The following is a 27193-nucleotide window of genomic DNA, read 5'->3' on the forward strand; positions in this document are numbered from 1 at the left end:
CAAGGCCTTTTCCGCCTGAAGCTCTAAATGAGGTTCCTCATAAAGCAACCCCAAGGCCAGAAAAAACGCATCCACATTGAGCAACGCAGGATCCCCTGGTGCCAATGCAAAAGCCCAGTCTTGAGGGTCGCCCCGGAGCAAGGAAATTACAATCCTGACCTGCTGTGCAGGGTCTCCGGCAGAGCGAGACTTCAGGGACAAAAACAATTTGCAATTATTTTTAAAATTTTGAAAGTGAGATCTATTCCCCGAGAAGAATTCAGGCAAAGGAATTCTAGGCTCAGACATAGGTGCATGAACAACAAAATCTTGCAAATTTTGTACCTTTGTGGTGAGATTATTCAAACCTGTAGCTACACTCTGAAGATCCATTTGAAACAGGTGAACACAGAGCCATTCAAGGATTAGAAGGAGAGAAAGAGAGGAAGGCTGCAGTATAGGCAGACTAGCAAGTGATTCAATTAAGAGCACACTCAGAACTAGAGGGAAAAAAAAAAAAAAATTGTAGCAGACTTCTATTTTTTCTCTCCTTTCTCAGCCAGTAATTTAACCCTTTTTTGGGCCGGTCAAACTGTCATGATTCTCAATGGCGAGAGAACATAGCCCAGCATATATGAGAACTAGCTCTTGGAAGATGGAAACTATACTGACCATGAACTAAACCTGCCGCACAACTAGAAGTGGCCGGGTAGCATGCCTACGTTTTTTAACCCTAGATGCCCAGCGCCAGCCGGAGAACTACCTAATCCTAGCAGAGGAAAAGACAGTCCTGGCTCACCTCTAGAGAAATTTTCCCAAAAGGCAGACAGAGGCCCCCACATATATTGGCGGTGATTTTAGATGAAATGACAAACGTAGTATGAAAATAGGTTTAGCAAAATCGAGGTCCGCTTTCTAGATAGCAGGAAGACAGAAAGGACACTTTCATGGTCAGCAGAAAACCCTATCAAAACACCATCTAGAAATTCCTTTAAGACTCTAGCATTAACTCATAACACCAGAGTGGCAATTTCCGATCACAAGAGCTTTCCAGACACAGTAACGAAACAGCAGCTGTGAACAGGAACAAAATGCAAAAACACACAAGGACAAAAGTCCAACTTAGCTGGGAGTTGTCTAGTAGCAGGAACAAGCACAGAAGGCTTCTGATTACATTGTTGACCGGCAAGAAACTGACAGAGGAGCAAGGTTATATAGCGACTCCCACATCCTGATAGGAGCAGGTGAACAGAGGGGATGATGCACACAAGTTCAATTACACAAGTGGCCACCGGGGGAGCCCAGAATCCAATTTCACAACAGTTCTGTATCCAGGCCTTTTTAAATGGTTTTACTGTGTACTTGTCCTTTTGAGGTGTAATAAAAGTTTTTGATATTTTGTATATTCTATGGGTGTGCATACCGTCAATGAGCAGATCAAGGACATCGATAACAGAAATTTAGGTTGTACAGTACTGATAGTAAATGAACTAGCGATCCTTTTTGTCCGCTTAGGGCAGACTGAAATGACATGAGAAGCGTCGCCACAATAATAACACAACCTATTCTGACGTCTGAATCCTTGTCGTTCCGTTCTAGACAAAATCCTATCACACTGCATTGGCTCAGGACTTTGCTCTAAGGGCGACGCCACAGCGCGCACAGTTTGACGCTCCCGCAAGCGCCGATCAATCTGAATGGCCAAAGACATAGAATCACTCAGACCGGAAGGCGTGGGAAACCCCACCATAACATCTTTAACGGATTCAGAAAGACCCTTTCTGAAAATTGCCGCCAAAGCATCATCATTCCATTTAGTCAACACAGACCATTTTCTAAATTTCTGACAATACAATTCTGCCGCCTCTTGACCCTGAGACAGGGCCAACAAGGTTTTCTCCGCTTGATCCACAGAATTAGGTTCATCATATAATAATCCTAAAGCCTGAAAAAAGGAATCTACATTAAGCAAGGCCGGATTTCCAGATTCCAGGGAAAATGCCCAATCCTGTAGATCGCCACGCAGCAGGGAGATGACAATTTTAACCTGCTGAATGGAATCACCGGAGGATCGCGGTCTCAGAGCAAAAAACAGTTTACAATTGTTTTTAAAACCCCAAAATTTGGACCTATCACCAAAAAACAAATCAGGGGTAGGAATCTTCGGCTCTAAAGCAGGAGTCTGAACAATATAATCAGAAATACCCTGTACCCTAGCAGCAAGCTGATCTACACGAGAAGCTAATTCCTGAACATCCATGCTGGCACAAGACTCCTCAGCCACCCATAAATAAAGAGGGAAGAAAAGACAAAACAGACTACAGAAAAAAAAATGGCTCAACACCTTTCTTCCCTTCTTCTGAGATGCATTTAACTCATTATGGGCCAGTTGTACTGTTATGATCTGGTGACCTTGGAGCTGCATGAAAACTTTCTCTGGAGTCAATGGAACCTGTACTGACCACAAATCCTGAACTAACACCGCAACTAGAAGTAGCCGTGGGGTGTGCCTAACAAACCCTAGACACCTCGACACAGCCGGAGGACTAAATACCCCTATAGATGGAAATAGGAATGCTATCTTGCCTCAGAGCAGACCCCCAAAGGATAGGCAGCCCCCCACAAATAATGACTGTGAGTAGGAGAAGAATAGACACACGCAGGTAGAAAACAGGATTTAGCAAAAGAGGCCACTCTAGCTAAATAGGAAAGGATAGGACAAATTACTAGGCGGTCAGTAAAAAACCCTTCCAAAAATATCCACAACAGATAATACAAAAAGTTCCACAATCTAACTAAAGACATGGAATGTATATCTGCCACTCCAGAGAATCCAACAAGACTGAGAAAATACGGACACAATCTAAGCTGCACAAGAAAACACAAAGAATAGCACTGAATTGTGAAGCACACAGCATGTGTGCCACAGGAAAAAAAAAACAGACACTTATCTTTGCTGATTTGGCAGAAAGGCAGGAGGAACCAGGCAGAGGTCCTACACCTCCCAACAACAATTGACAACTGGCAAGGACTAATGAATCCTGCACACCTAAATACCCCAGTCAGAACTGCAATCAGCAGACACACCTGACCAGGACTGCAACCCAGGGACAACTGCATTACCACCTACTACCACCGGAGGGAACCCAAAAGCAGAATTCACAACAGAGCGCCACCCTGTGGTCGGTGCTCACAGCACACCTGATTTTCTACTACATAGCCGCGAACAGCAGATCCCTGCTATGTAGCAGAGGCGATCGTGCTGTGCCTGCTTCTAGCCTCCCATGGAGGCTATTGAAGTATGGCAAAAGTAAAAAAAAAAAAGTTAAAAAAAATTTGAAAAAAAAAAATATATATATAAAAGTTTAAATCACCCCCCTTTTGCCCCAATCAAAATAAATCAATTAAAAAAAAAATCAAACCTACGCATATTTGGTATCGCCACGTTCAGAATCGCCCGATCTATCAATAAAAAAAAAGGATTAACCTGATCGCTAAACGGCGTAACGAGAAAAAAATCGAAACGCCAGAATTACGTTTTTTTTGGTCGCCGCGACATTGCATTAAAATGCAATAACGGGCGATCAAAAGAACGTATCTGCACCGAATTGGAATCATTAAAAACGCCAGCTCGGCACGCAAAAAATAAGCCCTCAACCGACCCCAGATCATGAAAAATTGAGACGCTACGAGTATCGGAAAATGGCGCAAATTTTTATTTTTTTTTTCTTTAGCAAAGTTTGGAATTTTTTTTCACCACTTAGGTAAAAAATAACCTAGTCATGTTAGGTGTCTATGAACTCGTAGTGACCTGAAAAATCATAATGGCAGGTCAGTTTTAGCATTTAGTGAACCTAGCAAAAAAGCCAAGCAAAAAACAAGTGTGGGATTGCACTTTTTTTGCAATTTCACCGCACTTGGAATTTTTTTCCCGTTTTCTAGTACACGACATGGTAAAACCAATGATGTCGTTCAAAAGTACAACTCGTCCCGCAAAAAATAAGCCCTCACATGGCCAAATTGACGGAAAAATAAAAAAGTTATGGCTCTGGGAAGGAGGGGAGTGAAAAACGAACACGGAAAAACGAAAAATCCCAAGGTCATGAAGGGGTTAAGGATTTAATTGCGGAAAGTCTGGAGAAGTGGAGAAGGGACATATCCGACCCTCATCTTCGCCCATGGTGGCAGGGTTCTTCTTTGTGATGAAAAAAGATGGAGGTCTATGTCCTGGTTTATATTTCTAGGAATTAAATCAGATTACCATCAAATATCCATACCCTCTTTCTCTGATTTCAGATATGTTCAGCCAGGTCGTGGGATCTAAGGTGTTCTCCAAGTCAGATTTAAGGGGGGCCTACAACCTGGTTAGAATCAGAGAAGGGGATGAATGGAAAACAGCATTCAATTCCCCCGAGGGTCATGTCGAGTTTCTGGTCATGCCTCTCGATCTGACCAATGAACATTTCATTAATGATATTTTCCATCATTTGGTGGGCAGGTTTGTGATGGTCTATCTGGACGATATGCTGGTTTACTCACCGGATTTTGAGACACATCGGGGGCATGTTAAAAAAGTGTTGCAAATATTAAGGGATAACAAACTTTATGCCAAACGAGAAAAATGTGTTTTCGCCATCCAGGAGGTAACATTTTGGGGGTACCTGATGTCCCTACAACGTTTTTTGGGCTTTACTAACGTTTACCGTAAATTAATCCAAAATTATTCTGTAGTTGTGAAACCCCTTACTGGCATGACAAGGAAGGGGTCTGATTTTTCCAAATGGTTGGATGGCGCACTGCAGTCCTTTTCCTTCCTAAAGAGATGTTTTGCCACAGCCCCTATACTCAGTCAACCCGATGTTTCTCAACCCTTTGTTGTGGAGGTTGATGCGTCGGAGGTGGGGGTTAGAGCTGTGTTGTCTCAGGGTCTGTCCCCGGGTAAATGGCGTACCCATGCACTTTCTTTTCTAAGAAATTGTTTTCAGCTGACAGAAATTATGATGTGGGCAATAGGGAACTTTTGGCGATTAAATTGGCATTTGAAGACTGGCGACATTGGTTGGAGGGGGTTGTCCATCCCATTACTGTTATTACTGACCATAAGATCCTCTCAGATCTTCAATCGACTAAACATCTCACCCCTAGGCAAGCTAGATGTGTTGTGAAATTGGATTTTGGGCTCCCCCGGTGGCCACTGGTGGAATTGAACTTGTGTGCATCATCCCCTCTGTTCACCTGTTCCCATCAGGATGTGGGAGTCGCTATTTAACCTTGCTCCTCTGTCACTTCCATGCCGGTCAACATTGTAATCAGAAGCCTTTCTGTGCATGTTCCTGCTACCAGACAACTTCCAGCTAAGTCGGACTTTTGTCCTTGTTTGTTTTTTGCATTTTGTTCCAGTTCACAGCTGCAGTTTCGTTTCTGTGTCTGGAAAGCTCTTGTGATCTGAAATTGCCACTCTGATGTTATGAGTTAATACTAGAGTCTTAAAGTAATTTCAGGATGGTGTATTGATAGGGTTTTCAGCTGACCATGAAAGTACCCTTTCTGTCTTCCTGCTATCTAGTAAGCGGACCTCGATTTTGCTAAACCTATTTTCATACTACGTTTGTCATTTTCATCTTAAATCACCGCCAATATATGTGGGGGCCTCTGTCTGCCTTTCGGGGAAATTTCTCTAGAGGTGAGCCAGGACTATATTTTCCTCTGCCAGGATTAGTTAGTCCTCCGGCCGGCGCTGGGCGTCTAGGGATAAAACGCAGGCTACGCTACCCGGCTACTGTTAGTTGTGCGGCAGGTTTAGTTCATGGTCAGTTTAAGTTTCCATCCTTCCAAGAGCTAGTTCCTATGTATGCTGGGCTATGTTCTCTTGCCATTGAGAACCATAACAGTTTGACCGGCCCACAAAGGGTTAAATTAATTGGCAGAGAAAGGAGAGAAAAAAGAAGTCTGCTGAAAAAAATTTATTTATTTTTTTTTCCTTCAGTTCTGAGTGTGCTTTCAATTGAATCACTTGCAAGTCTGCCTATATTGCAGCCTTCCTCTCTCTCTCTCCTTCTAATCCTGGAATGGCTCTGTGTTCACCTGTTTAAAATGGATATTCAGAGTTTAGCTGCAGGTTTGAATAATCTCACCACGAAAGTTCAAAATTTACAAGATTTTGTTGTTCATGTTCCTATATCTGAACCTAGAATTCCTTTGCCTGAATTTTTCTCGGGGAATAGATCTTGCTTTCAAAATTTCAAAAATAATTGCAAGTTGTTTTTGTCCCTGAAATCTCGCTCTGCTGGAGATCCTGCTCAGCAGGTCAGGATTGTGATTTCCTTGCTCCGGGGCGACCCTCAAGATTGGGCTTTTGCATTGGCTCCAGGGGATCCTGCGTTGCTCAATGTGGATGCGTTTTTTCTGGCCTTGGGGTTGCTTTATGAGGAACCTCATTTAGAACTTCAGGCGGAAAAAGCCTTGATGTCCCTATCTCAGGGGCAAGATGAAGTTGAAATATACTGCCAAAAATTCCGTAAATGGTCTGTGCTTACTCAGTGGAATGAGTGCGCCCTGGCGGCGAATTTCAGAGAGGGTCTCTCTGATGCCGTTAAGGATGTTATGGTGGGGTTCCCTGTGCCTGCGGGTCTGAATGAGTCCATGACAATGGCTATCCAGATCGATAGACGTCTGCGGGAGCGCAAACCTGTGCACCATTTGGCGGTGTCTACTGAGAAGACGCCAGAGAATATGCAATGTGATAGAATTCTGTCCAGAAGCGAACGGCAGAATTTTAGACGAAAAAATGGGTTGTGCTTTTATTGTGGTGATTCAACTCATGTTATATCAGCATGCTCTAAGCGTACTAAGAAGCTTGATAAGTCAGTTTCAATTGGCACTTTTCAGTCTAAGTTTATTCTATCTGTGACCCTGATTTGTTCTTTATCATCTATTACCGCGGATGCCTATGTCGACTCTGGCGCCGCTTTGAGTCTTATGGATTGGTCCTTTGCCAAACGCTGTGGGTATGATTTAGAGCCTCTTGAAACTCCTATACCTCTGAAGGGGATTGACTCCACCCCATTGGCTAGTAATAAACCACAATACTGGACACAAGTAACTATGCGAATTAATCCGGATCATCAGGAGATTATTCGCTTTCTTGTGCTGTATAGTCTACATGATGTGTTGGTGCTTGGATTGCCATGGCTGCAATCTCATAACCCAGTCCTCGACTGGAACGCTATGTCTGTGTTAAGCTGGGGATGTAAGGGGATGCATGGGGACGTACCTTTGGTTTCCATTTCGTCATCTATTCCCTCTGAGATTCCTGAATTCTTGTCTGACTATCGTGACGTTTTTGAAGAACCTAAGCTTGGTTCATTACCTCCGCACCGGGAGTGCGATTGTGCCATAGATTTGATTCCGGGTAGTAAATACCCTAAGGGTCGTTTGTTTAATCTGTCTGTGCCTGAGCATGCTGCTATGCGAGAATATATAAAGGAGTCCTTGGAAAAGGGACATATTCGTCCTTCGTCATCTCCCTTAGGAGCCGGTTTTTTCTTTGTGTCTAAGAAAGATGGCTCTTTGAGGCCGTGTATTGATTATCGGCTTTTGAATAAAATCACGGTTAAATATCAATATCCGTTGCCACTGCTGACTGATTTGTTTGCTCGCATAAAGGGGGCCAAGTGGTTCTCTAAGATAGATCTCCGTGGGGCGTATAATTTGGTGCGAATTAAGCAGGGGGATGAGTGGAAAACCGCATTTAATACGCCCGAGGGCCACTTTGAGTATTTGGTGATGCCTTTTGGCCTTTCAAATGCCCCTTCAGTCTTTCAGTCCTTTATGCATGACATTTTCCGTGATTATTTGGATAAATTTATGATCGTGTATCTGGATGATATTCTGATTTTTTCGGATGACTGGGACTCTCATGTCCAGCAGGTCAGGAGGGTTTTTCAGGTTTTGCGGTCTAATTCCTTGTGTGTGAAGGGTTCTAAGTGCGTTTTTGGGGGTCAAAAGATTTCCTTCTTGGGATACATTTTTTCCCCCTCTTCCATCGAGATGAATCCTGTCAAGGTTCGGGCTATTTGTGATTGGACGCAACCCTCTTCTCTTAAGAGTCTTCAGAAATTTTTGGGCTTTGCTAACTTTTATCGTCGATTTATTGCTGGTTTTTCTGATGTTGTTAAACCATTGACTGATTTGACTAAGAAGGGTGCTGATGTTGCTGATTGGTCCCCTGCTGCTGTGGAGGCCTTTCGGGAGCTTAAGCGCCGCTTTTCTTCCGCCCCTGTGTTGCGTCAGCCTGATGTTGCTCTTCCTTTTCAGGTTGAGGTCGACGCTTCTGAAATCGGAGCTGGGGCGGTTTTGTCGCAAAGAAGTTCCGACTGCTCCGTGATGAAACCTTGTGCTTTTTTTTCTCGTAAATTTTCGCCCGCCGAGCGGAATTATGATATTGGGAATCGGGAGCTTTTGGCCATGAAGTGGGCTTTTGAGGAGTGGCGTCATTGGCTTGAGGGGGCTAGACATCAGGTGGTGGTATTGACCGACCACAAAAATTTAATTTATCTTGAGTCCGCCAGACGCCTGAATCCTAGACAGGCGCGCTGGTCGTTGTTTTTCTCTCGGTTTAATTTTGTGGTGTCATACCTACCGGGTTCTAAGAATGTTAAGGCGGATGCCCTTTCTAGGAGTTTTGAGCCTGACTCCCCTGGTAATTCTGAACCTACAGGTATCCTTAAGGATGGAGTGATATTGTCTGCCGTTTCTCCAGACCTGCGGCGGGCCTTGCAGGATTTTCAGGCGGATAGACCTGATCGTTGCCCACCTGGTAGACTGTTTGTTCCTGATGATTGGACCAGTAAAGTCATTTCTGAGGTTCATTCTTCTGCGTTGGCAGGTCATCCTGGAATCTTTGGTACCAGGGATTTGGTGGCAAGGTCCTTCTGGTGGCCTTCCCTGTCACGAGATATACGAGGCTTTGTGCAGTCTTGTGACGTTTGTGCTCGGGCCAAGCCTTGTTGTTCTCGGGCTAGTGGATTGTTGTTGCCCTTGCCTATCCCGAAGAGGCCTTGGACGCACATCTCGATGGATTTTATTTCGGATCTTCCTGTTTCTCAGAAGATGTCTGTCATCTGGGTGGTGTGTGACCGTTTCTCTAAGATGGTCCATTTGGTTCCCCTGCCTAAGTTGCCTTCTTCTTCCGAGTTGGTTCCTCTGTTTTTTCAAAATGTGGTTCGTTTGCATGGTATTCCGGAGAATATCGTTTCTGACAGAGGAGCCCAATTCGTGTCTAGATTTTGGCGGGCATTCTGCGCTAGGATGGGCATAGATTTGTCTTTCTCGTCTGCTTTCCATCCTCAGACTAATGGCCAGACCGAGCGGACGAATCAGACTTTGGAGACATATTTGAGGTGTTTTGTGTCTGCAGATCAGGATGATTGGGTTGCTTTTTTGCCTTTAGCGGAGTTTGCCCTCAATAATCGGGCCAGCTCTGCCACCTTGGTGTCTCCTTTTTTCTGTAATTCGGGGTTTCATCCTCGATTTTCCTCCGGTCAGGTGGAATCTTCGGATTGTCCTGGAGTGGATGCTGTGGTGGAGAGGTTGCATCAGATTTGGGGGCAGGTGGTGGACAATTTGAAGTTGTCCCAGGAGAAGACTCAGCTTTTTGCCAACCGCCGGCGTCGGGTTGGTCCTCGGCTTTGTGTCGGGGACTTGGTGTGGTTGTCTTCTCGTTTTGTCCCTATGAGGGTTTCTTCTCCTAAGTTTAAGCCTCGGTTCATCGGCCCGTACAAGATATTGGAGATTCTTAACCCTGTGTCCTTCCGTTTGGACCTCCCTGCATCTTTTTCTATTCATAATGTTTTTCATCGGTCATTGTTGCGCAGGTATGAGGTACCGGTTGTGCCTTCCGTTGAGCCTCCTGCTCCGGTGTTGGTTGAGGGCGAGTTGGAGTACGTTGTGGAAAAAATCTTGGACTCCCGTGTTTCCAGACGGAAACTCCAGTATCTGGTCAAATGGAAGGGATACGGTCAGGAGGATAATTCTTGGGTGACTGCCTCTGATGTTCATGCCTCCGATCTGGTCCGTGCCTTTCATAGGGCTCATCCTGATCGCCCTGGTGGTTCTGGTGAGGGTTCGGTGCCCCCTCCTTGAGGGGGGGGTACTGTTGTGAAATTGGATTTTGGGCTCCCCCGGTGGCCACTGGTGGAATTGAACTTGTGTGCATCATCCCCTCTGTTCACCTGTTCCCATCAGGATGTGGGAGTCGCTATTTAACCTTGCTCCTCTGTCACTTCCATGCCGGTCAACATTGTAATCAGAAGCCTTTCTGTGCATGTTCCTGCTACCAGACAACTTCCAGCTAAGTCGGACTTTTGTCCTTGTTTGTTTTTTGCATTTTGTTCCAGTTCACAGCTGCAGTTTCGTTTCTGTGTCTGGAAAGCTCTTGTGATCTGAAATTGCCACTCTGATGTTATGAGTTAATACTAGAGTCTTAAAGTAATTTCAGGATGGTGTATTGATAGGGTTTTCAGCTGACCATGAAAGTACCCTTTCTGTCTTCCTGCTATCTAGTAAGCGGACCTCGATTTTGCTAAACCTATTTTCATACTACGTTTGTCATTTTCATCTTAAATCACCGCCAATATATGTGGGGGCCTCTGTCTGCCTTTCGGGGAAATTTCTCTAGAGGTGAGCCAGGACTATATTTTCCTCTGCCAGGATTAGTTAGTCCTCCGGCCGGTGCTGGGCGTCTAGGGATAAAACGCAGGCTACGCTACCCGGCTACTGTTAGTTGTGCGGCAGGTTTAGTTCATGGTCAGTTTAAGTTTCCATCCTTCCAAGAGCTAGTTCCTATGTATGCTGGGCTATGTTCTCTTGCCATTGAGAACCATAACATAGATGGTCCCCGTTCTTTTACTAGGTTCAATCTTGTTGTCACTTTCCGTCCAGGGATCAAAAATGTCAAGGCTGATGCTTTCTCCCGAAGCTTCTCTGGTGGTGGTGATCATGAGAACCCTGCCCTTATATTGCAGAAGGGGGTAGTCATTTCAGCATTGTACCCTGAGCTGGGGGGGTGAGGTGTTGGAAGCCCAGGGGGATGCCCCTGCCTCCTGCCCTTCAGAAAGGCTCTTTGTACCGCAAAGTAATTAAGGAACATCAGAACTCTGTGCTTGTGCTCGCTGGCCATCTAGGTGGTAAGGCAACTGCGGTCCTTATTTCTCAGTGTTTTTGGTGGCTGAGTTTTCATCGGGATGTGGTTGAACATGTATCTGTGCACGTTCTAAGGTATTGCATACCCGTCTGCCTGGTACTCTTCTTCCGCTACCTATTTCTAGCAGGCCATGGATGCACTTGTCCATTGATTTTATTACTGACCTACCGGTATCTGCAGGCAAGGTTTTAGTGGTTGTAGGTAGGTTCAGTAAAATGGTTCATTTCTTCGCACTACTGGCACTTCCATATGCCAAGACTCTTGCTCAGGTGTTTAAAAATGAGATCATTAAGCTTCATGGGGTTCCCTCCGATGTAGTGTCAGATCGGGGGACCCAGTTTGTTTCCAAGTTCTGGAGGGTGTTCTCTTCTCAACTAGGGGTGCAGCTGTCCTTTTACTATGCCTTCCAGCCCCAGTCGAATGGGCAGACCAAGCACGTTAATCAGAATTTTGAAGACTAACCTCAAGTATTTTGTCCCCGAAAATCAGGAGGATTGGGCATCCTACTTACCGCTGGCAGAATTTGCTATCAATAATCACCATCAAGAATCTACAGGCAGGTCACCATTCTTTGATGTATATGGTTACCATCTACCATGGTACTTTTAGCAGGGGAGGGGCTTCAGGAGTTCCGGAAGAGGAACATTTTGCTTTGTCACTCTCCTCAGTGTGGTGGGGGATTCTGAGTAATTTGAAGATTATGGGGGACAGGTACAAACGCATGGCTGACAGAAAATGTTTGCCAGGTCCGGACCTGAATGTGAATGACTGTGTGCTTGTCTACCAGGAATATCAGGTTCAAGGTTCCTTCCAGGAAGTTGGGACCTAGATTTATTGGTCCCTATAAAATAACCGCCGTCATTAATCCAGCAGCATTTCATCTTGAGCTACCTCAGGCTCTTAAGATACACAATGTCTTCCATAGGTCTTTGCTCAAGAAGCATGTGGAAACTTTTGAGCCTCACCCCAACCGCAGCCCCCAATAATATGTGCAGAAGCAGTTTAGGGTAGACAGGGTGACTTTAGATCTGCCTAGGGGTCTCCACTTCCCCCTTCCTAAGTGTTGGGCTCCCTTCCCCTCATTCCTTCGTGTTGCACTTAGTCTTTCCTACACAGTGCGTGACACACATTTTTTTTGCCCAGTCTCTTTCTTATGGTGAAGTCATGAATACTGACCTTAACTGAGGCAAGTGAGGCCTGCAGTTCTTTGGATGTTGTTGTGGGGTCTTTTGTGACCTCTTGGATGAGTAGTCACTGCGCTCCTGGAGTAGTTTTGGTCTGCCAGCCTCTCCAGGGAAGGTGCACAACTCTTTCATGTTTTTGCCGTTTGTGGATAATGGCTCTCACTGTAGTTTGCGGACGTCCCAAAGCTTTAGAAATGGTTTTATAACCTTTTCCAGACTGAAATCTCAATTACTTGTTTCTCATTTGTTCCCGAATTTCTTTTGATCGCAGCATAATATCTAGCTTTTGAGTATCTTTTGGTCTACTTCACTTTGTCAGGCAGGTCTTATTTAAAAGGCCACTGTCACCCCCCTCCAGCCATTATAAACTAAAAGAGCCACCTTGTGCAGCAGTAATGCTGCATTCTAACAAGGTGGCTCTTTTAGTTTTAGGTTCAAGCATACCCCAAATAAAACGTTTTTATACTTAGCCACAATTCCTGTCTCTAGCCAGGTAGGCGGGTCCTCACTCCCCAGCTTGGCCAGCTCCTCTGCCGTTAGGGCAATCACATGGCAGTGACGTCATCGCAGGTCCTACAGCTATTTGCTGTGCAGCAGATCCATCCTGGTGTTCTGTGGATGTCTTTTGTTCTCTGGTATCAGCCATTACATCAGACGGCCAGAGCTTACTGCGTCTGCGCAGGACACCAGTACACAGCGCAGGCGCCGGATTTGAAACGATAACAGCGCTGAGGGGGCAGCGCCGAAAGCGCAGGAAGATGTGAGTGACGGCAGAGGAGCTGGCTAAGCTGGGGAGTGAGGACCCGCCTACCTGGCTAGAGACAGGAATTGTGGCTAAGTATAAAAACGTTTTATTTGGGGTATGCTTGAACCTAAAACTAAAAGAGCCACCTTGTTAGAATGCAGCATTACTGCTGCACAAGGTGGCTCTTTTAGTTTATAACGGCTGGAGGGGGGTGACAGTGGCCCTTTAAGTGATTTCTTGATTGAGAACAGGTGTGGTAACAATCAGGCCTGGGAGTGGCAAAGGAATTTGAATGCACCTGTGTCTTGTTGTTAAGACTCTAGAGTTACTAGACTCTGAGTGTCTTTATATCCCATAACCTGCTCAGCTGCTGTCTGCAATCTCTTGGATTTCTCCCAAAAGCCTGCGGCTTCCAGCATCTTTCCTGACTGCAGTGTCCAGCATCTCACCTGCCTGTAGTCTCCTTGATAACTCCAGCCTGTAGTGTCGAGCAGACGGCAGAGGACTGTATTCCCATCCGGACATTGGCCTTAGAGAATCTACCTCACCTGCTGAGTCTAACATCTTTCTACGGATGTCTTCACCTCGAGATGGATGTTTCTACTTGACAAACCTTGCAGGATACAGAGGTTTCTGTGTATGGTGGATACGGTGCCTACAACCCCTTGGGTATTTTCATGCTTTCAGCTATGAAACCTACTTTTTGCTATTTGAACCACAGAGAAGCGCTAAATGGCCTGTTTATTTTTATTATCTGTGCTTTATAATAATCATTTTAATCAATTCCTACCTCAAAATGTACCATTACGTCACGAGGAGGGTGAATGGAGTCATGAGCCCATTCCACACAACAGTAGTGACTGGAGGGAGCTCTTATCACTTCTGTTAACCCGGTAAATGCCACTGTAAATCATTGCAATCCTGCCAAAGCATCCAATCCAGGCACCCTTCGTCCCTCCCACAGACCCCAATTGCTGTTAGTTGCCAACCTACAGCTAGGCTTCATTGGACATCATGATTAAGACTATCTACTATACTGAAGTATTCAAAACCCAAGATAAAAAAAGTGAGCAAACACCCTGAAGTAAATAAATAACTAGCAATAGGGCACTTGGGTAAAAATTTTGATTAAAAAAAAAAATGGAAAAGCCATCCCACCACATCAAAGTGACCCTATTCGGGACAGCCCTAACGTCTAGTATTAAAACCTCACCATATGTTTTTATCAAAATTATGTTAACCAAGTACCCTATGTTAATATCATGCACTATTTTATGCTATTTATTTACTGCAGGGTATTTACTCACCGCATTTTGTGGTTTATAAGACACATCGGATTATAAGATGCACCCCAAATTGTGAGGAGAAAAATAGAAAATGTATTTATTTTTTTTAATAAAATGGTGCTTCTTACAATCCATACGTCTTATTGCTTACCAGGGTTGGTGTCAGCGGTGCAGCAGGGTCCATGGTCGCTGCTGGAGGAGGCAAGAGTGGAGCGTTGCTGCAGGCTGGGATGAGGGGGTGTTCGGATGTGCGCCGCTGCGGGTGATCGGTGGTGCAGGGGCTCCGCCAACATTTTGTTGAAGCCCAGAGCCCACAAACTTACATAGTTTTCTATGCGGTGGACTTCGGGAAAATTGCTGCCAAGGGCGGCGCATGTGCAGATGGAGATCTTGGTACTGAGATCTCATCTCCCAAGAGCTTAGTGCCGAGATCTCCATCTGCGCATGCGCCACCCCATGGCAGCCATTTTCTCGGAGTCCACCGCATAGTAAACCATGTAAGTGTTGGGGCTCTGGGCTTTCACAAAATGTCGGCAGAGCCCCCCGCACCACCGAACACCCACAGCGACACACATACGAACATCCCCTAATCCCAACCTGCGGCCTGCACCAATGCTCCACTCTTGCCTCTTCCAGCAGCGACCCCGCTTCACTGTCTGTTTAGTGGCCAGTGTGAACACGCAACTACACATTGCATTATTGCATTCATAACAACTTACATTACAGTTCATTTCTTTAGGTTTTTATACTGACATATTGCAGTATATAATATTACTGAAGTATCGCAGCATAAATACAGTGAAAGCACACAAAGGTCAAAGTTTTGAAATATAAAAAACAATAAATTTGAATGGTCTGCTTTTTTCCTAGTTAAAAAGTAAAGAAACGAAAAAATAAATAAAATAATCATTGTTGTGTTTGTAAACCTCTGATTTATCAAAATCGAAAGGTTTTTTTTTTTTTTTTTAAACCCGCATGAGAAATGTGGTTAAAAGTAAAAATAAAAATTAAAACGTTAAATTTTCCATTTTTTGGACACAACACCGCGGAGGAAAAAAGCAATACAAAGTGATCAAAATGTATGTATAAAAGGGAACCAATGAAATTTACGTCTTAGGCCGGCGTCACACTTGGCGTAAGACAATACGCCACGTATTATACGTCCGTACTACGGCCGTAATACGGAGAAATGTTCCCAAAATATTGATCCGTAGTCAGGGTGTGTCAGTGTATTTTGGCATCCTCCGTATGTAATCCGTATGGCATCCGTACTGCGAGATTTTCGCGCAGGCTTGCAAAACCGACATCTAATGGATTTATGTGCTCAAATGTTCGGGAAAACATATATACAGTATATATATATGTGTCATTGAGACACATATATATATATTCTGTATTTAGATTTCATTCAGCGCGATATCTGTGAACAGCCGGTAATTCAATTGCCGGCTTCTCATTTCTCCTGCACAAACCCGACAGGATATGAGACATGGTTAACATACAGTAAACCATCTCATATCCCCTTTTTTTTTGCATATTCCACACTACTAATGTTAGTAGTGTGTATGTGCAAAATTTCAGCGCTGTAGCTGCTAAAATAAAGGGTTAAATGGCGGAAAAAATTGGCGTGGGCTCCCGCGCAATTTTCTCCGCCAGAGTGGTAAAGCCAGTGACTGAGGGCAGATATTAATAGCCTAGAGAGGGTCCATGGTTATTGCCCCCCCCCCCCCCCGTGGCTAAAAACATCTGCCCCCAGCCACCCCAGAAAAGGCACATCTGGAAGATGCGCCTATTCTGGCACTTGGCCACTCTCTTCCCACTCCCTGTAGCGGTGGGATATGGGGTAATGAAGGGTTAATGCCACCTTGCTATTGTAAGGTGACATTAAGCCAGGTTAATAATGGAGAGGCGTCAATTATGACACCTATCCATTATTAATCCAATTGTTTGAAAGGGTTAAAAAACACACAGACACATGATTTAAAAGTATTTTAATGAAATAAATAAACACAGCGGTTGTTTTAATAATTTATTGCTCTCTCAATCCATTTGCAGGCCCTCGCTTGGCAAAATAATAAATGCACAAGATACATACCTTCTGATGTCCGATCACGTCCCACGAGGTAATCCATCTGAAGGGGTTAACTAATATTACAGGCACGAGCTGCGATAAACCACTCGCTCGTGCCTGTAATCCCCGGGTGCTGAAAGGAAAGCAGTGATCTGTACTTACATTGAGTCGCGGTGATGCGCCCCTGCTGGATGTTCTCATGAACTGCAGCCTGGGAACTTTTTCCCACGCTCCAGGTCATATGAGGACATCCACCAGGGGGCGCATCACCGCGACTGAAGGAAATGTAGGTCAACGACCTACATTTCATTCATTCGCCGGGGAACTACAAGCACGAGCACACAGCTGCATTAGCAGGGCTCCTGCTTGTAAATTATTTTAACCCCTTCAGATGGATTACATCGTGGGACATGACGGTTCAGCTGAGGGTATGTATCTTGTGCGATTATTATTTTGCCAAGCGAGGGCCTGCAAATGGATTGAGAGAGCAATAAAATATTAAAACAACCGCTGTTTATTTCATTAAAATACTTTTAAATCATGTGTGTGTGTTTTTTAACCCTTTCAAACAATTGGATTAATAATGGATAGGTGTCATAATTGACGCCTCTCCATTATTAATCTGGCTTAATGTCACCTTACAATAGCAAGGTGGCATTAACCCTTCATTACCCCATATCCCACCGCTACACGGGAGTGGGAAGAGAGTGGCCAAGTGCCAGAATAGGCGCATCTTCCAGATGTGCCTTTTCTGGGGTGGCTGGGGGCAGATGTTTTTAGCCATGGGGGGGCCAATAACCATGGACCCTCTCCTGGCTATTAATATCTGCCCTCAGTCACTGGCTTTACCATTCTGGCGGAGAAAATTGCGCGGGAGCCCACGCCAATTTTTTCCGCCATTTAACCCTTTATTTTAGCAGCTACAGCGCTGAAATTTTGCACATACACACTACTAACATTAGTAGTGTGGAATATGCAAAAAAAAGGGGATATGAGATGGTTTACTATATGTAAACCATGTCTCATATCCTGTCGGGTTTGTGCAGGAGAAACGAAAAGCCGGCAATTGAATTACCGACTTTTCACTAACACCGCTGCGTATTTCTCGCAAGTCACACTGCTGGTCCGTGTGGAATCCGTATTTTTCTCGCCCCCATAGACTTTCATTGGCGATTTTTTTGCGCAATGCGCTGACAAACGCAGCATGCTGCGATTTTGTACGGCCGTAGAAAGCCGTATAATACGGATCCGTAATATACGGCTGATAGGAGCAGCCCCATTGAGAATAATTGTGCCGTTTATTTTGCGAGTTTTACGGACGTAATTTCTGCGCTCTTACGTCCGTAAAACTCGCCAGTGTGACGCCGGCCTTAGTGTGAGGAAAAAAAGAGAAGAGCCTTCATAGCTCCATGAACATAAAAATAAAAAAACTAAGTCTAATAAAATACCTTTTTAAAAAAAAAAAAAAAAAAAAAAAAAAAAACATATGTCATAGCTGTACTCTTGCTGACCTAAGGAATAATGATATTGCACACTTAACAGTGAAAAAAATGAAGCCCAAGAAACAAAGAGAATTCTGTTCTTTTCCCCCAATTTTAACTTGGCATTTTTTCTGTTTCTCAGTATTATATGGAACAATGAATGGTGTAAATCAAGAGTAAAACTCATCTCACATATAAAAATCACATATAAAAATTGGGGAAAATAATAATAATTTTATTTATATAGCGCCAATATATTCCGCAGCGCTTTACAAATTATAGAGGGGACTTGTACAGACAATAGAGATTACAGCATAACAGAAATCACAGTTCAAAACAGATACCAAGAGGAGTGAGGGCCCTGCTCGCAAGCTTACAAACTATGAGGAAAAAGGGGAGACACGAGAAGTGGATGGTAACAATTGCTTTCGTTGTTCGGACCAGCTATAGTGTAAGGATCGAGTGTTCACGTAAAGATGCATGAACCAGTTAACAGCCTAAGTATGTAGCAGTACAGACACAGAGTGCTATTAACTGCATAAAGTGTATGAGAACATGATGCGAGAAACCTGATTTTGGTTTAACTTATATGGACCATGGGCCACACAGGGATAATTAGGTTAATGCGTTGAGGTGGTAGGCCAGTCTGAGCAAAGGCGTTTTTAGGGCACGCTTAAAACTGTGGTGATTGGGGATTATTCGTATTAACCTGAGTAGCGCATTCCAAAGAATTGGCGAAGCACGTGAAAAGTCTTGGAGACGGTAGTGGGAGGTTCTGATTATTGAGGATGCTAACCTCAGGTCATTAGCAGAACGGAGAGCACGGGTAGGGAGGTAGGCTGAGACCAGGGAGGAGATGTAGGGTGGTGCTGAGTCATGGAGCGCTTTGGGAATGAGGGTGAGGGTATGTGTCCAAGTTCAGGATTGCATCAGGATTTTATGCAGGTAAAATCCAGACCAAATCTGCACCTGAGGTCACAGTGGCAGGTCACCTGCGTTGTCCTTGCGTTGTTTCTGCAATGTAAGGACATGCTGCGTTCTTAAAAGACGCGCCGCATGTCCGTTTTCGCGGGTCTGCCGCATGCGTCTTTTAATGCATAGTGGAGACGGGATTTCATGAAATCCCCTCCACTATGCTGTAACATCTGGCTCTACGCAGCGTCAAACATGCAGCGTTTTCTGAACGTGGAAACATACCCTAATAGTTTTGTACTGGATTCTGGAGTGGATGGGTAACCAGTGTAATGACTGGCATAGGGTAGAGGCATCGGTGCAACGGTTGGTGAGGAATATAATCCTGGCAGCAGCATTCAGTACAGATTGGAGCGGGGAGAGTTTGGTAAGAGGGAGGCCGTTTAGGAGAGAGTTACAATAGTCCAGACGAGAATGAATGAGTGAAACAGTAAGAGTTTTTGCAGAGTCGAAAGTAAGAAAAGGGCGAATTCTAGAAATATTTTTGAGATGCAGATAAGATTTATCTAAGTGGTGAAAAAAAAATCCAAACTTTGCTAAAAAAAAAAAAAAAAAAAAAAAAAATTGCGCCATTTTCCGATACCCGTAGCGTCTCCATTTTTCATGATCTGGGGTTGGTTGAGGGCTTATTTTTGCATGCCGATTTGGCGTTTTTAATGATACCATTTCGGTGCAGATACGTTCTTTTGATCGCCCGTTATTACATTTTAATGCAATGTCGCGGCGACCAAAAAAAGTAATTCTGGTGTTTCTAATTTTTTTCTCGCTACGCTGTTTAGCGATCAGGTTAATGCTTTTTTTTTTATTGATAGATCGGGCGATTCTGAACGCGGCGATACCAAATATGTGTATAGGTTTGATTTTTTTTAATTGATTTATTTTGAATGGGGCGAAAGGGGGGTAATTAAAAATTTTATATTTTTTTATTTTTTTTCACATTTTTTTTTTTACTTTTTTTTTTGAACTTTTGCCATGCTTCAATAGCCTCCATAGGAGGCTAGAAGCTGGCACAACGCGATCGGCTCTGCTACATAGCAGCAATCATCAGATCGCTGCTATGCAGAAATGCAGGTGTGCTATGAGCGCCGACCACAGGGTGGCGCTCACAGCTACCAGCGATCAGTAACCATAGAGGTCTCAAGGACCTCTATGGTTACTATTTAGAAGCATCGCTGACCCCCGATCATGTGATAGGGGTCAGCGATGCGCTCATTTCTGGCCGCCCGGCCGGAAGCGCTGGATAAAATGACGCTGTCTGCGTTTGACAGCGGCATTTAACTAGTTAATAGCGGCGGGTGAATCGCGATTTCACCCGCCGCTATTGCGGGCACATGTCAGCTGTTCAAAACAGCTAACATGTCCCGGCTTTGATGCGAGCTCACCGCTGGAGCCCTGCATCAAAGCGGGGTATCTGACCTCGGACGTACTATCCCATCCGAGGTCAGAAAGGGGTTAATGATCTTGTAGGGGGCATACAGAGTGGAATTTCAATATTTGCAGATGACACTAAACTCTGCAGGGTAATCAATACAGAGGAGGACAATTTTATATTACAGGATGATTTATGTAAACTAGAAGCTTGGGCTCATAAATGGCAAATGAGCTTTAATGGGGATAAATGTAAGGTCATGCACTTGGGTAGAAGTAATAAGATGTATAACTATGTGCTTAATTCTAAAACTCTGGGCAAAACCATCAATGAAAAAGACCTGGGAGTATGGGCGGATGACAAACTCACATTTAGTGGCCAGTGTCAGGCAGCTGCTAGAAAGGCAAATAAAATAATGGGATGCATTAAAAGAGGCATAGATGCTCATGAGGAGAACATAATTTTACCTCTATACAAGTCACTAGTTCGACCACACTTAGAATACTGTGTACAGTTCTGGTCTCCGGTGTATAAGGGTATGTTTCCACTGTCAGGATGGCCGGCGGTATCTCCGCAGCGGCGAAGCCGCTCGGCGCTAAGCCCCGCCCCCTTTCTGGGACGCGATCATGCCGGATGTGTTAACTCTTCACATCCGGGATGATCGCTCTCTCCCATAGCGCCCTGTGATATGCCTTGCGGGGACGCTGCGTCCCCGCAAGGTGTACGGACATGCTGCGATCTGAAAAGACGTGCAGCATGTCCGTAGTCGCAGGGCCGCCGCATGCGGGTTTCCACGCATAGTGGAGACGGGATTTCATAAAATCCCCTCCACTATGCTGGAACATCTGGACGCTGCTTGTTTGACGCTGCAGCTCTGCGCAGCGTCAAACAAGCAGCGTTTCCTGACCGTGGAAACATACCCTAAGAAAGACATAGCTGAACTAGAGCGGGTGCAGAGAAGAGCGACCAAGGTTATTAGAGGACTGGGGGGTCTGCCATACCAAGATAGGTTATTACACTTGGGGCTATATTTAGTTTGGAAAAACGAAGACTAAGGGGTGATCTTATGTTAATGTATAAATATATGAGGGGACAGTACAAAGACCTTTCTGATGATCTTTTTAATCATAGACCTGAGACAGGGACAAGGGGCATCCTCTACGTCTGGAGGAAAGAAGGTTTAAGCGTAACAAAAGACACGAGTTCTTTACTGTAAGAGCAGTGAGATTATGGAACTCTCTGCCGTATGATGTTGTAATGAGTGATTCATTACTTAAATTTAAAGGGAACCTGTCACCCCCCCCCCCCCCAGGCGTTTTTAACCAAAAGAGCCACCTTGTGCAGCAGTAATGCTGCATTCTGACAAGGTGGCTCTTTTAGTTCTGGGTGCTGTAACTGCCGAAATAATCAGTTTTGTAATTTGTCCTAAATACCTTTTCTTCAGTCAAGGAGGCAGGCCTTACCCCCCTGCTGCAGACGCCACACAGCCGTCACTCAAATCTTCTTGGCGTGGGCGCCGCCTCCTCACCGCTGTTTTGAAATGAGCCGGCGCCTGCGCTGTTTTCTCCTGCCTTGGGCAGGCGCAGTGAGCGCTGCCCGTCTGTCCTCATATGCAGTCTAGCTGACTGCGCCTGTGCGGCCGCCCTGCCTGTGAATCCCAGCCCCGCAATGTGAATAAATTAGAAGACACTGTGGGGCTGGGATTCACAGGCAGGGTGTCCGCACAGGCGCAGTCAGCTAGACTGCATATGAGGACAGACGGGCAGCATTATATCTTTTTACTATTGATGACTTGTGGAATTGCATGCTTTGTGCATTTTCACCGTATTGGCATTTTTTTCCTGTTCTCCAGTGTATTGAATGACAAAATGTATGGTGTTATTCAAAACTACAAATAATAACACAACAACAAAAAGAAAACACAACTTCATATGACCATATTGACTGGAAAAAAAAAACATGACTCTGGGAAGAAAGGACAGAAAAAAAGGTGGAAAAATCACCAAGTTAGGAAGAGGTTAAAACAAAGTAAATTCCATACTTATCTGTGCAGAACAATGCACATATGTTCAGTTGCAGAAGACCGTTAGAACTGTCATACTTTTGGGATCAACTTCCCAAATACTAAAAAATCTCAAGCAAGCTTACCTCACAGTTGTTGGTCCACTGAAACCACTGATGAAACGCCTCCTCATACTTCTCATTAGGCAAAGACATGAAAAGAGCATGAACAGCATCACACAGGGGGCCCAGGTTCCTGACGCTCTCAACATAGTCCAATTCCTTACCTGAGAACCAAAGCAAGCATAAAAAGAGGATTAGCATCCAGATTCACCGGTAGGTCGTGTGCACAGAAGCAAATTATTGTGCGTCAGTTTTATGGGGGATTTCATTGCGGAAACATGTAACACCCCCCCAAAAATAGAAGAAAACTAAGGGCCTATCACACTGCCAGGGGCGCACCTATAATGAGGCAACTTGAGCTTGTTGCCTCAGGCTGCGCCACCTGCTGGGCGGCAGTGGGAGCGCTCAATGCAAGAGACTGATGCACAAAGTCCAGAGCATTGCTCCTGTGCAGAGCTCAGTGCTGCCTCCAGCACTGGCTCCTCCTCTGTCTTCTCTCCCCCTCACCCTCCAGGCTGATCAGGACAGTGGCAGTGAGGGACAAAGCAGGAGGAGCTCAGAGCCAGAAATCTCCTCAGCATGTGACAATTACAGTGGCCAGTAGATGGCAGTGTCAGTAATTGATGCTGCCCCCTCCTGGCTCCATATGTAGGGCTGCTCTCTCCTTTGCAGGAAGGACCCCCAGCCCCCACTATTCCTGAGAATGACTGTGGTGGACTCTTTTGCGCAGTTCCCCTGTTGTATAATGGTATCATTAGCCCCTTAATCCCATATGACGTATATGCTCACGGGGGAAGCTAGCCGATCGCGGCCGGGTGTCAGCTGATTATTGCAGCTTTGGGCTCTCCCACACTCCCATCTTTCCACACCATCCATCTTCTTCCCTTCATCCAGGGGCTCCCTGCTGCCATTATCTCTATTGTCCTAGGGACTCTCGAGCTATTTACATGGGCTTTACCCTGTGATTACCAGCTGGTTCTTTTGCAGCGCAGCATATCTATTTGACATTGCAGGAATTTAACTTTCTCCACTATAATACATTTTTTTCTGCGCTCTTGTTCCAATTTGTATTGTGCTATTTTGCACGCATGAGGGATTTAGGATGAGTTCCTGTCACAGTATGTGACCCTCCTTCTTTGGACAATTGCTTTATCTTTCTCAGACACCGAACTTACACCTGTGGGGATGCCCACATTCCAGGGTCCACGGTATGTGCACTCAGCCAACTATATTGACTTAATTGTTATTTTTATTTACGGCTGGATTGTTATAACCTTATGATATCTGGCCGGATCCAAAATGGCCGCATGGCTCCTTCCGGGTCCTGCAGGCCTGGAGCACTGCCTGTCTGTCAGATCGCTGATCTAACATAGTGCTTTGCAAAGTGTCAGATCAGCGATCTGACACTATAGCATTATGTCCCACCCTGGGACAAAGTAAAAAAAAAATATTTACATGTTTAAAAAAAAAAAAATTTTAAAAATTCCTAAATAAAGAATAAAAAATATAAATAGTTCCAATAAATAATAAAGTACACATATTTAGTATCGCAGCATCCGTAACGACCCGACCTATAAAACTGTCCCACTAGTTAACCCCTTCAGTGCACACCGTAAAAAAAAAAAGCAAGGCAAAAAACAACGCTTTATTATCATACAAAAAGTGGAATAACACGCGATCAAAAAGACGGATATAAACATGGTACCGTGAGAATGTCATCGTGTCCCGCAAAAAACGAGCCTCCATACAGTATCATCAGCGAAAAAATAAAGAAGTTATAGTCCTCAGAATAAAGCGATGCAAAAATTATTATTTTTTATATAAAATAGTTTTTATAGTATAAAAGCGCCAAAACATAAAAAAAAAATGTTATAAATGAGATATCGCTGTAATTGTACTGACCCGAAGAATAAAACTGCCTTATCAATTTTACCAAACGTGGAATGGTAAAAAAGCCCCCCCTTCCCCAAAAGAAATTTATGAATTGCTGGTTTTTGATCATTCTGCCTCACAAAACTCAGAATAAAAAGCGATCAAAAAATGTCACGTGCCCGGAAATGGTACAAATACAAACATCAACTCGTCCCACAACAAACAAGACCTCACATGACTCTGTGGACCAAAATATGGAAAAATTATAGTTCTCAAAATGTGGTGATGCCAAAAAATATTTTTTGCAATAAAAAGGGTCTTTTAGTGTGTGACAGATGCCAATCATTAAAATCAGCTAATATACCCGCTATAAATAGTAAATCAAACCCCCTTTCATCGCCCCCTTAGTTAGGGAAAAATAATAAAATTTAAAAAATGTACTTATTTCCATTGTCACATTACAGTTAGGGTTAGGATTGGGGCTAAAATTAGGGTTAGGGTTGGGGCTCAAGTTAGGGTTGGGGCTAAAGTTAGGGTTAAGATTGGGGCTAAAGTTAGGGTTAGGGCTAAAGTTAGAATTAGGGTGTGGATTACATTTACGATTGGGATTAGGGTTGCGATTAGGGTTACCGGTGTGTTGGGGTTAGAGGTGTGGCTAGGGTTGGGATTAGGGTTATGGGTGTGTTCGGGATCAGGGTGTGGTTAGGGTTATGGTTAGGGTTGGGATTAGGGATGGGGGTGTGTTCGGCTTAGGATTGGAGTTAGAATTGAGGGGTTTCCACTGTTTAGGCACATCAGGGGCACTCCAAACTCGACATGGCGTCCAGTCTCAATTCCAGCCAATTCTGCGTTGAAAAAGTAAAACAGTGCTCCATCCCTTCTGAGCTCTCCCGTTCGCCCAATCAAGGGTTTACCCCAACATATGGGGTATCAGCGTTCTCGGGATAAATTGGACAAAAATGTTTGGGGTCCAATTTCTCTTGGTACCCTTGGAAAAATAACAAATTGGGGGCTAAAAAATAATTTTTGTGTGAAAAAAATGATTTTTTATTTTCACAGCTCTGCGTTATAAACTGTAGTGAAACACTTGGGGGTTCAAAGTTTTCACAACACATCTAGATAAGTTCCTTGGGGGGTCTACTTTTGGGGTCCAATTTCTCTTGGTACCCTTGGGAAAATAAAAAATTGGGGGATAAAAAAAATCATTTTTGTGGAATTTTTTATTTTTATTTTCATGGCTCTGCGTTATAAACTGTAGTGAAACAATTGGGGGTTCAAAGTTCTCACAACACATCTAGATAAGTTCCTTAGGGGGTCTACTTTACAGAATGGTGTCATTTGTGAGGGGTTTCCACTGTTTAGGCACATCAGGGGCTCTCAAAACGCGACATGGCGCCCGATCTCAATTCAAGTCAATTTTGCATTGAAAAGTCGAACGGCGCTCCTTTTCCGAGCTCTGCCATGCGCCCAAACAGTGGTTTATCCCCACATATGGGGTATCAGCGTACTCAGGACAAATTGGACAACAACTTTTGGGGTCCAATTTCTCCTGTTACCCTTGGGAAAATAAAACAGATTGGAGCTGAAGTACATTTTTTGTGAAAAAAAGTTAAATGTTCAAATTTTTTTTAAAACATTCCAAAAATTCCTGTGAAACACCTGAAGGGTTAATAAACTTCTTGAATGTGGTTTTGAGCACCTTGAGGGGTGCAGTTTTTAGAATGGTGTCACACTTGGGTATTTTCTATCATATAGACCCCTCAAAGTGACTTCAAATGTGATGTGGTCCCTAAAAAAAATGGTGTTGTAAAAATGAGAAATTGCTGGTCAACTTTTAACCCTTATAACTCCCTAACAAAAAAAAAATGTTATTCCAAAATTGCGCTGATGTTAAGTAGACATGTGGGAAATGTTACTTATTAAGTATTTTGTGTGAGAGATCTCTGTGATTTAAGGGCATAAAAATTCAAATTTGAAAAATTGAGAAATTTTCAAACTTTTCACCAAATTTCCATTTTTTTCACAAATAAATGCAGGTAATATCAAAGAAATGTTACCACTATCATGAAGTACAATATGTCACGAGAAAATGTCAGAATCATCTGGATGTGTTGAAGCGTTTCAGAGTTATAACCTCATAAAGGGACAGTGGTCAGAATTGTAAAATTTGGCCTGATCATTAACGTGCAAACCACCCTTGGGGGTTAAGGGGTTAATGCCTCTGATCAGAGTGTTGGCTTAACATGATCCAATAATCTCATGAGTGAATCGGAGCACACTGAGAAGATGGAGGAAAAAAATTTCTATCTTCTTTATCTTATCACTTTGCGGAAATCAAACTGCACTCAGATGTCATCCAAGTGCAGTCCAATGTTCTGCCAGCACTCACTGATTTGAATGTTTGCATGCCGTCCAATATACTCTGCTACTCAGCATGCTGTGATTTTTTTTTCTCCTGCCAATTCAGTATGACACTATGACACTAGTCTTCCAGAAATCCCATCCTCACTATGTTTCTCCCCTCCGCAGCGTTATTTTAGCTGCTGTGCGGGTTTTGGGACTTTCGCATCACCGTAGCATGTTCATTTCATGCTGCGGAGTTGGAAGAGCTCTCCATCGGGTGAATGCAGGGAGAAGCCGCCCTGCACCCACTGCAGATCGTGAGTACAGGGCAGCTGCGGTCTCCCAGCGTTCACCCGCGGGTTCCCACAGGTCCGGAGACACTGCTTCCAAGACGCAGCCCCTCCAGATGCTGAGAACATACCCTAAGGCTATGTACACACACTGCATTTCTGTGTTTTCGCCCATAGCACGCTGCAAAAGCGCTGAAAAGAACTGACGTGCATTCTTTCCAAATCGCAGCGAAACCTGTGCAGGTTTCACTTTCTGCAAATAAAACCAATGTGT

General features: G+C 44.3%; 1 protein-coding gene across 4 annotated transcripts in view; it reads right to left on the reverse strand.

Annotated features, from left to right (window-relative positions):
• ERMARD (ER membrane associated RNA degradation) overlaps window positions 1–27193 on the reverse strand; it is a 372196-nt gene that overhangs the window by 296274 nt on the left and 48729 nt on the right. For all 4 annotated transcript variants that reach the window (XM_077283272.1, XM_077283274.1, XM_077283273.1 and 1 more), the window contains exon 3: window positions 22439–22578. In XM_077283272.1, the coding sequence (XP_077139387.1) occupies window positions 22439–22578 (140 nt within the window). The remainder of the gene's footprint in view (window positions 1–22438; window positions 22579–27193) is intronic.

Source organism: Ranitomeya variabilis, chromosome 2 (assembly GCF_051348905.1).
Source record: "Ranitomeya variabilis isolate aRanVar5 chromosome 2, aRanVar5.hap1, whole genome shotgun sequence".
Lineage (NCBI taxonomy): Eukaryota > Metazoa > Chordata > Amphibia > Anura > Dendrobatidae > Ranitomeya > Ranitomeya variabilis.